The following is a 10,455-nucleotide window of genomic DNA, read 5'->3' as shown; positions in this document are numbered from 1 at the left end:
AAAATGACGTAGCGCCCTACTGTATTTTTGATTCTCAGCGCAGTTAAAGCAGACAGCTACGGGTTGCCACCCACATCTGCCTTGCGTTACCTTGGCTGGCAATCAAAATACAGGGAAGCCCATTAATTTTTTCTATTTAAAAAAATAGTTAAAAAAAAAATGACGTGGGGTCCCTCCATTTTTGATAGCCAGCTAGATTAAAGCAGATTGCTGTAGCGTGAAAACCACAGCTGGCAGCTTTACCGTGGTTGGTGATCCAATGTGGAGGTCACCCCAGGCTCTTTTTTATAATTATTTTAGAAATAATAATAATTACAAAAATAGTAGGGTCCCCCCCCCAAATTGGATCACCAGCCAAGGTAAAGCGGACAGCTGTCTGGTATTCTCGGGGTGGGAAGGTCTATAGTTATTGGAACTTGGAACTTCACAGCCTAAAAATAGCAGGCCGCAGGCGCCCCAGAAATGGCACATCCACTAGATGCGCCAATCCTGGCGCTTCACCCCAGCTTATCCTGTGTCCTGGTGCGGTGGCAAACGGGGTAATAAATGGGGTTGGTATTAGCTGTAAGGTCATCTGACATCAAGCCCAGCAGTTTGTGATGTCATGGCGTCTATCAGATACCCGACATCACAAACTGTCAGTACTAACAAAAAAACAGCAAAAAGGAGGAGAAAAATGAGTTTTGTAAGGCCATACATAATAAATAACATAGACGCACCCAAAATTATATGCAAATATTTATTAATATAGCAAAGTTTATATAAATAGGGGCACTGTTATAAGAGATGCAAACATAAAACAAATAACAGTGATATGGATACAAAAAGAGTCAGAGGTGTCCCAAACTAGGACCTCAACAGCATCATAATGTATACTAATAACAGCTCCAACATTGCAGAACGTAATATATAGTCCAGAGAATCAAACTGAAAACTGCCCAACAGGGCATGTATACATCTAGCTATCAGTATCCAATGTTTGAAGTTGGAGCAATTGCTTACCCATGTTATAATGCCAGTATGATCGCCGTGTCAAAGGTCCAGGTAATGGAGAGGGGAAGCCCCGACGCGTTTCGCAAAGATGCTTCCTCGGGGGGCAGTGTGACCCTGTATAGTGAACCCCCAGTATATATACTCGTGTGGACATTGCCTAATTACCGCCGTTTTGAGCGCCGCATGCGCTGTGACAATGCCCGAGTCCCGCGCGTCACTTCCGGGTCTCCCAGCGGAAGTGATGCTCACAAGGGTACCGTTACCACACACCGATTGGAGCTCCTCAGTGCGCGCGAGATCCCCAGCAGCACAGGGCATGCGAGTCACGCGCGGCCATCTTAGATGTAGGCAAATCCATAGGTAAGTGAAAAAAGATGCCCATAACATAAATATCGCTGCACTGCGATGGCGAGCTAAAGGAGCCCCACTATATAGTAAATCTATAATGAGGTGTAAACATAGGGCAAGAGTGCCTCAGAGTAGCATGCGACCACCGTGATCCAGTAAAATAGGGCATACAGCCGCCCATAGGGACAAAATATCCCAGAGTTACATAAGTGCCATAGATAACAGAAGATGGCTAGTTGAACATAAAACCAGGCACATATCAGTCCCATCTGACATTAAGCCCAGCAGTTTGTGATGTCATGGCGTCTATCAGATACCCGACATCACAAACTGACAGTACGAACAAAAAAATAGGCAAAAAAAATGTATTTGAAAAAACACTCCACAAAACATTCCCTCTTTCACCAATTTATTGTAAGGAAAAAAAATAAGGGAGTCCCACAATGACTTTGGACCGTCTAGAATATGGGGGGACACGCTCAGGGAACGTATACACCCTTTTTCTAGGAGTGCAGAACCTCCATGTAAGGAGTGAGGATGCAATGAATCTGCAGCCACTCTCCCCGGGTCCACAGCAGCAGAGTCCATGTCATAAGTGTTGCTACCAAAGCTGCAATGCCCTGCTCATGAGGTAAGGGCATGCATAATCAGGAGAACTATTCTACATTTCCAAATATTGGTATTTGCTGATATTATTGCTATTCCACCTACTATATATTGAGGATAGGATCTTGAAGATGGAATACCCCTTTAAGTCCAATTATTCAGCTGAATGAATACTAAACAACAGAGCTCGCTATTTAGATGTGTTTACTTGTGGCGTATAACAGACTCTCATGTTTAGTAGTCGTTCAGCAGGGCAACTATAAAATCAAATACCTCCATTTGGAAATGTAGTATAGCTCTCCTGATCAACTATGTTCCTTATTTCATGAGCAGGGCATTGCAGTAGCTTACAGATGCATGGTTACCGCCACTCACTGTGTCTGAACACAGGAAGCTGAGCTGACAGCCGCTCTGTGCATGCGGCTGCGTCTATTGTGAAGGAGGGGGCCGCGGGGGATCATTGCTGCACAGGTACCGGGGAGCACTGGTGGGGTTATAGTGGGTGACCTGGCAGGGCCTGGGGAGGAGTTTTCTGTTGCATGTGTCATGGCACATGCAACAGAAATCAGAGGAGAAGGGTGAATGCGGCCGGCGCGCTGCTGTCCGCGTGGCCATCTTGGATTTCCGGGAGGGGGTCGGGGGGGGGGGGGCACTTTGGTGACAGCGGGAGACCAGAGAGGACAGAGGAGGAGATTTATCTCCCATCTGACATGTTTGTTCATGCCAGATGGGAGATAAATAATTTTTTACCGGCGCTGTCTTTTACTGTAACGTGATCATCTGTATACGGTGTATACCGGTGATCACGTGAGCGGGGACTGCAAAAACCGGCCTGAATCATGATCTCCAGGGTTTCAGCTATCCCCTGAAACCCTGGAGATTTTCTGACGCTGGGGGGGCGCTATTCACTTATTTATACCTGCTGTTTATAAACGGAAGATCAGAATAAGGCTACATTCACATGACCGATCCGTTTTTGCGGTCCGCAAAAAACGGTCCTTTTTTTCACGGGTGCATCCGTGTGGCATCTGTTTCCGTTCCATATACGGTCCGTATGTCATCCTTTTGTCATCCGTGTGCCTTCCTTTTTTTTGCGTACGGCAAAAAAACAGAAGGAAGGAAAATACATAAATTTACCCAGGATCCATAGCTTCAACCTACATGAGGCGGTCACATGATCACTCCAGTGCCATTTTCTACTGCTTTTCACAGCGTAGAGCGCTCTGGTGATTTTCCTGTGCTTGTACACTTCATATCAGTCTTTTCTGTCATTATAATGGCAGAAAGACACATAATGTCCCACTCTCATGCATTTTGTAATTTTGCACCCTTTGGTGCTTTTCATGTGGCACTAAGGGGTGCTTAGCCTTGTATTTACCAAAAAAAACCTAATACATTTAAAAAAAAAAATGACATGGGGTTCCCCCTATTTTTGTAGCCAGCTAGGGTAAAGCAGACGGCTGCAGCCTGCAGACCACAGCTGGCAGCTTCACCTTGGCTGGTAATCCAACACTGAGTGCACCCCACGCTGTTATTTTAAATTAAATAAATAATTAAAAAAAAAAACACGTGGAGGTCCCCCCAAAATTGGATTACCAGCCAAGGTGAAGCAGAGAGCTGGGGGTCTGATATTCACAGACTAGGGAGGTCCATGGTTATTGGACTCTCCCCAGCTTAAAAATAGCAGGCCGCAGCCGCCCCAGAAGTGGCGCAGCCATTAGATGCGCCAATCCTGGTGCTTCGCCCCAGCTCATCCCGTGCCCTGGTGCGGTGGCAAACTGGGTAATATATGGGGTTAATACCAGATGTGTAATGTCACCTGGTATCAAGCCCTGGGGTTCGTGAGGTCAGGCATCTCTCAGATACCCGACATCACCAACCCAGTCAGTAATAAAAAAAAATAGACGACAAACACATTTTTATTTGAAAAAACACTCCCCAAAGCATTCCCTCTTTCACCAATTTATGAGAATGAAAAACAAATCCAGGTCTGCTGTAATCCAAGCGGTTCCCATGACGATCCATACCATAGTCAATGCCCCAGTCAATGAAGAAGAGAATGTTCCCCATTGGCTGGGAGAGCAATGCAGTGACCTGAGCTAACATCAATAGGTCAGCCCAGGTCACTGCAGGGCATGACAAGTGCTGCTGTCAGGAGCGAGGTACATTACCTGCGGTGACGATCTCCTGGACTGCTGACAGCACAGCTGTCACTGACTTCAATGACCGCCGCCTTCACAGCCAAGTATCGCGGGAGCCTGTGACGTCACCGCTAGTTACAGTCTCGGTTCGGAAGCCTGAGCAGGAGATGTGACAAGCGGCGGCCATGGAGGACAGTGACAGTGCTGAGGTCGGGAGGGCGGGACTTCATCACCGCAGGTAAGCCGAGCGGGGCCATGTGTGCAGATTGCCAGGAAGGGTGGAGCCAAGTGGGGTAATGTGTGCAGAATGCTAGGTGGGTGGAGCCTAGCGGGGCCATGTGTGCGGGCGGCGGTGTGCGAAGTGGGTGGAAGTGGGTGTAGCCTAGCGTGTCCATGTGGCGCTGAGGACTTCAGCGTCAGGGACTGCATGGCTGGTGACAGGTGAGTGTGTGTGTGTGTACATGCAGAGTGCAGGAGGGGGCAGAGCGAGCTGAGCAGGGAAGTGTCGGCTCCCTGCACACGTAACTAGGGTAAATATCGGGTTACCATGCAAAGCGCTTTGCTTGGATACCCAATATTTATCTTCGTTACCAGCTTACTGCAGCCTGCCAACGATGGCTCCCTGCACACTGTAGCTGTAAAAAGCCCTGCTTTTGATGATCGAACCATTCTCGAATGTAACTCGAACTTTTAGCAAAAAGCTCGAGTTCTAGTTCGATCTAGAACACCCCCCAAAATCACTCGAACCGTGGACTGGTGAACCTCGAACCGCGCTCAACTCTAGTCACAACCATAAAGTCATTCCATGAAATAATAAGCATTTATATATAATATGCTACAATGCAGCCGGAATATATTTTGCAAAAACACAAGGATTACATAACTAACCAAAATAGAGTTTAAATCAATGCAGGGATAAAGTGCCAGCAGTGCAAGGGTCTGGATCTGGCAACAAACCTGCTATATACCTATTTAATTACATGAATGGTATATAGGTAAGTACTACCCTGCTAAAAAAGTCATAATTCACCAGGAATAAGTCTGTATGAGGCAGTCGGATAGATGGACGAACTGTACCGGGTTTATAGACTCATGTAATCACCGCTTCTTGGGCACTATAATCTCGGATCGATGGCGGCCACCGAAGATTAATAACCCTTCAGAATAATAATGGCGGCTCATCCTCCATCCAGCGCGATCACCGTGTGCGGGGGCAGCAGGTCTGGAGGACAGGACTGCGCTGTATCCGGAGCATTGTAGAGCTGCCCCAGACCTGAATCCTCAGAATATAATCTCCCCTATATGCAGGGGTGCATATTAAAATCAGATGGAGCGATGTTCACAATGACGGCAGGAAGGTCAAAGCAGTGGTAGATGGAAAAGGAACTGAAAACGCAGCTGAATACGGTGATATCAAAGAGTTAAACGGATGAGCGCTCTTTAGTCTGAAATCTACGGTTTCAGAGGCGGATCTACGAGGCAGAAAAACATCAACTGCGCAATCACCATATGGGCTCTATAGCAGATCAGTCGATTTATTTTACACCCTGAATAGAAGCTACAGCTGCTGCGGAGAGGGGCGGGAGATCGGCGCTGCGCTCGATCACTGCTGACTCCTCTGCTTTAGCTGCAGCTGGAACATCGCGGGCACTAATGAGTTAGTATCTGTGGACGGAGGCAGAGACCTGCTTAGTGCTGATTGGCTGAGCATTGAATGATTCCCTGGCTGCTTTTCTCTCGTTCTTTGTTCTCTGATCCGCGGTGTCAGCGGGAGGGGCTCTGGATCAGAGTGAAAATTAAATATGTAGGTTGTATTCAGCACTTATGATGATCTGTACTATTAGCGGGCGTCCAGCACTATATGGGGGTATATTGCATTACATTGAAGTGCAGAGCCCTTTATGATGAGTAGAAAGCTCTGTATGGACGTTATACAGCCCTCTATAGCAGTACAGAGCTCTATTGGGGCCCCCGAAAAAAACATGCGTTAAAATGTGACAGCCTAAATAATCTCACCGCTGTACTGTATACTCCATAATGTGCTGTATATCTATAAAGTATTGGGTCCTTCCATATAGTTATGTATTCGTCCACAAAGTACAGTATACCCCGTGCAGTGCCCTATACACCATCCATAGTGCTGTATACTTCCATATACTGCTGTAAACTCCTATTGTGCTGTTTATTATCTATAAAAGCTGAATACCTCCATATAGTGCTGTATTCTCCTTCCATACACCACTTTATACTCCATGTAGAGCCGCTTATACTTTCTCCAGAGTGGTGTAAACTCTCCAGCCTTCAATTTCTATTCTGTAATGGCAACTGGATTCATCACAGGCACTAAGGTGTTAAAACTGAGCGTCTGAGGAAAGAGGTGTGTGGGCGGAGCCAGAATTGTTTTGTGCCCTGATTGGCTGAGCTCTGAATTTGAAATTCCCGCACAATGGCTGAGAGTTTCTCCACTCTCTGTTCTCTGTGCCCCGCGGTGTCAGGCGGAAGGTCTGGGGCTGAGTGAATACTTCATATGTAGGTTTATATTCAGCGCTATATGCAGACTTCTAATGGGGTCTGTGCAGCATAAAGAAAAGTGAGCAGCGACTCCGAATACAGCAAGTGTGAACACGCCCAATACCCGCAGAATACACAGAAGAATCCAGCGCTTCTGTGAGATCCAAGATGTCTGCAAACCCCGAGTGTATGAAATGTGAGCGGCGCCGCTGCTGTATGGAATAGATGAGATCAGGGCCAGCACAGGAGGCGCCTTGTCGCGGCTGATGGGATCTCAGGAAATCCACAAGTATCTCCATTATTATTCCGTATATTCCATATAGCAGATGCCGCTCACATTATGTGTTCAGTGATTGCAGAAACCTCGGCGCTCACAGAGGCGGCCGTGCTTCTGTGTGGTCTGTACAGCTCTATATAGAGGCACGATATGGGGGTATATAACACTGGAGTTACAGTGATGGGATTTCCGATCACAGATTGTTCGCAGTCATTGTATATAGACTGAGCGGCAGAGTCCGTGTACCACACTGCGCCGCCACATGGGGAGTGAGGACAGGAACACAGGGTCGCCCTGCACTAGTGGAGTCATCAGGAGCCGTACGTAGAGGAGCATCTACCCACATTATACCATCTAATGCCCGGCGCCCATCACCGGCCCCAAATCCCCGCAGAAAGGGCACAACAGCTGCTGTTACTCAGCGCCTCCCACTGCAGGACATGGAGGATGGAGAAGAGGGTTGTGTAGAAGAGACTGGATCAGAGAATCCCATATTACGGACCATCAGTGAGGTGTCTGTATGTGGATATTTCACACTCCCTTGTGCTGTGACCGCTGCTTCCTACAACAGAACACGAGTGACAGCGCAGATGATAAACCTCATTAGTGCCAGTAATTACAGCCACTGTGCCAACCTCATAATACACAGGACTATTCACACTGCTGGGTGCAGCTTATACCCCCGGAGATATATAGAACCGCGGCCATAATAAATCTATATGTACAGAACCACAGCAGAGATCAGCGGCGCCAGCTCCTGTGAGGACGGGGTGGTGGCTCTTAGAAGAGCCTTTGTGTTGTGGATGATGCGGATCAGCGGCGTTACTTGCTCTTCTTGCTGCTCTCGGTCTTCTTGGGCAGCAGCACGGCCTGGATGTTGGGCAGGACGCCTCCCTGGGCAATGGTCACCCCACCCAGCAGCCTGTTCAGCTCCTCGTCATTGCGCACAGCCAGCTGCAGGTGACGGGGGATGATGCGGGTCTTCTTGTTGTCCCGGGCAGCATTGCCGGCCAATTCCAGGATCTCAGCAGTCAGATACTCGAGCACAGCGGCCAGGTAGACCGGAGCGCCGGCGCCCACTCTCTCGGCGTAATTGCCCTTGCGGAGAAGCCTGTGCACACGACCGACTGGGAACTGCAGTCCTGCCCGGGATGAGCGGGTCTTGGCCTTAGCGCGGGCCTTCCCTCCTTGTTTGCCGCGTCCAGACATCGCTGCGTTGCTTTTTCGGAGATCAGCAGATAAAGAACTGTAATGTGACGCGTGTGCCGGCTCCGGAGTGTTTTATAAGCTGCTGCTCCGCCCTCCTTTCCTGTCATTGACTGAATCTGAAGTCATCCATGGAAATGAGACTTGTGGATCCTCCAATGAGCTGCAGGGACGGTGATCATGACGTTCCCACAAGTCACATGCCTTTTTCACCCAATGGAACGGCGAAGTGTCATCAGTGCTCATTTGCATGGCCGGTCTATAAATACGGCCGCTCTGGGAGGAGCAAGGTTATTATTCTCTTATCTTGTAACAAGATCTTTCTTCTCTCATCATGCCTGATCCCGCCAAGTCCGCCCCAGCCGCCAAGAAGGGCTCCAAGAAAGCCGTGACCAAGACTCAGAAGAAGGACGGCAAAAAGCGGCGGAAGACCAGGAAGGAGAGCTATGCCATCTACGTGTACAAGGTGCTGAAGCAGGTGCACCCCGACACCGGCATCTCCTCCAAGGCCATGGGCATCATGAACTGCTTCGTCGGTGACATTTTCGAGCGCATCGCAGGGGAAGCCTCCCGCCTGGCTCATTACAACAAGCGCCACACCATCACCTCCCGGGAGATCCAGACCGCCGTGCGCCTGCTGCTGCCGGGAGAGCTGGCCAAGCACGCCGTGTCCGAGGGCACCAAGGCCGTCACCAAGTACACCAGCGCCAAGTGAGCCGTTACTGCTGATCCCCATCCTCCACACCACAAAGGCTCTTCTAAGAGCCACCACATTGTCTACAGCAGAGCTTGATTCTGGAGAAACTGGGTATACAGCACAATAACGCGGTATATAGTGTTATAGTTGGAATTCAAAGTACTTTGTATACAGATGTATTGCGTAAAATTGCGGTTTATAGTACTAGATTAGGAATATCCTGCATTATACAGAACTATGGGGTTATATGGCAATGTCAGTATACAAAACAGTTTGGAGATTATGGCGGTATGCAGCATATGGAGATAACAGTAGTACCGTGTATGGCGGTACTAGAAAACTGGGAACACTGGGCAGTAACGGGTTAACAGCGTCTATGGGCGGAGCCAGAGCCTTACTGACTAGCTGAGCGTTAAATTTGAAATTCCCGCCCTATGGCTGAGAGTTTCCGCTTTGTTCTCGGTAACACGCGGTGATCCGGTTTGTTTCCTCTTCTCAGGCCGGGAGTGATTGATATGTCCGCACTATATTGCTGTATACAGCGCTATATGGGCTTTCCCCATTACTATCCTAGGGTTTGATGGCAGCTATGTTTTTTTGTCAAATCACAGCTATTAACCCCATACATTGCCACCGCATCAGGGCAAGCGGGATGAGCTGCTGCATCTAATGTTTAGAGTTGAGCGCGGTTCGCGGTTCTCCAGTTCTAGGCTCGAGTGATTTTGGGGCATGTTCTAGATCGAACTAGAACTCGAGCTTTTTGCAAAAGCTCGATAGTTCTAGAAACGTTCGAGAACGGTTCTAGCAGCAAAAAAACAGCTAAATCCTAGCTTGGTTTCTGCTGTAATAGTGTAAGTCACTCTGTGAATCACACTATTATGACATTTCAGTGTATAGTGTGCGTGAACAGCGCCTTCAGATCACTCCTGTTTCTATAATGGCGATCGCCATTTTTTTTTTTTTTTCCTTGTCTTCCTTCCCTAAGCGCGCGCGTCTTGTGGGGCGGGCCAGCATGTCAGCCAATCCCAGACACACACACAGCTAAGTGGACTTTTAGCCAGAGAAGCAACGGCATGTGTGATAGGATGTCCATGTCACATGTCCCTGCATTATAAAAACTGACATTTTCCTCCAGGACGCCATTATCTGCCTTCTGCGTCTTTGGTGTCAGACATCACTGTCGCAGCTCCGTCCTCCTGAGTCCTATAGCCGATACAGCTGTATGCGCTGCATACACAGCGTTAGACAGCATAGGGAGAGCACTTTCTAGCAGTCCTTTTAAGGGCTCAAACCGGCAGGGTCAGAGAGCCATAGGTGACAGGTCCTGAAAACAGCAACAGCGTCTGTGTAGCCAAGGTCAGGGATTTCCTCCCTGCATTTCACCATTAGGAGGGAATAGAAAGGCAGGCTTCCATTCCTCTACCCAGAGCCCCACAATCCTGGCACTGTACCCTCTTGTCCTCTGCACACTCCAACTCATTCTAAGTAAGCCATTATACTAGCAAACACTCAGTGTACCTAGTGGCATCCTAAACGTGGCTATTGGACTTTTGTCTATTCACACTATTGTAAAGATATTTGCAGCACGTCTGCCTGCATTGCACACTCCAACTTTTTTTAACTAAGCCATTTTACTAGCAAACACTCAGTGTACCTAGTGGCATCCTAAACGTGGC

The 10,455-nt window shown here is 48.4% G+C and overlaps 2 protein-coding genes across 2 annotated transcripts; one reads left to right on the top strand and one right to left on the bottom strand.

The window, feature by feature from the left end:
* Window positions 1–7,698: 7,698 nt before the first annotated feature.
* On the bottom strand, window positions 7,699–8,085 carry LOC142246221 (histone H2A type 1-like). The gene has a single exon (XM_075319257.1). It carries the CDS (start codon window positions 8,083–8,085, stop codon window positions 7,699–7,701), a length of 387 nt encoding a protein of 128 aa, XP_075175372.1.
* Window positions 8,086–8,416: 331 nt separating this feature from the next.
* Window positions 8,417–8,797, top strand: LOC142246220 (histone H2B 1.1-like). Its single transcript, XM_075319256.1, has one exon. The coding sequence runs from the start codon at window positions 8,417–8,419 to the stop codon at window positions 8,795–8,797; it is 381 nt and encodes a 126-aa protein (XP_075175371.1).
* The last annotated feature ends 1,658 nt before the right edge of the window (window positions 8,798–10,455 follow it).

The sequence above is a fragment of the Anomaloglossus baeobatrachus genome, chromosome 7, assembly GCF_048569485.1.
Source record: "Anomaloglossus baeobatrachus isolate aAnoBae1 chromosome 7, aAnoBae1.hap1, whole genome shotgun sequence".
NCBI lineage: Eukaryota > Metazoa > Chordata > Amphibia > Anura > Aromobatidae > Anomaloglossus > Anomaloglossus baeobatrachus.
Note: the sequence above shows the minus strand (reverse complement) of the source record. Positions and strands in the feature narration are given on the sequence as shown.

What these genes read in the sequence shown, in the direction of transcription:
- LOC142246221 (XM_075319257.1), bottom strand. Translation starts at nt 8,085, where the DNA reads ATGTCTGGACGCGGCAAACAAGGAGGGAAGGCCCGCGCTAAGGCCAAG.
- LOC142246220 (XM_075319256.1), top strand. Translation starts at nt 8,417, where the DNA reads ATGCCTGATCCCGCCAAGTCCGCCCCAGCCGCCAAGAAGGGCTCCAAG.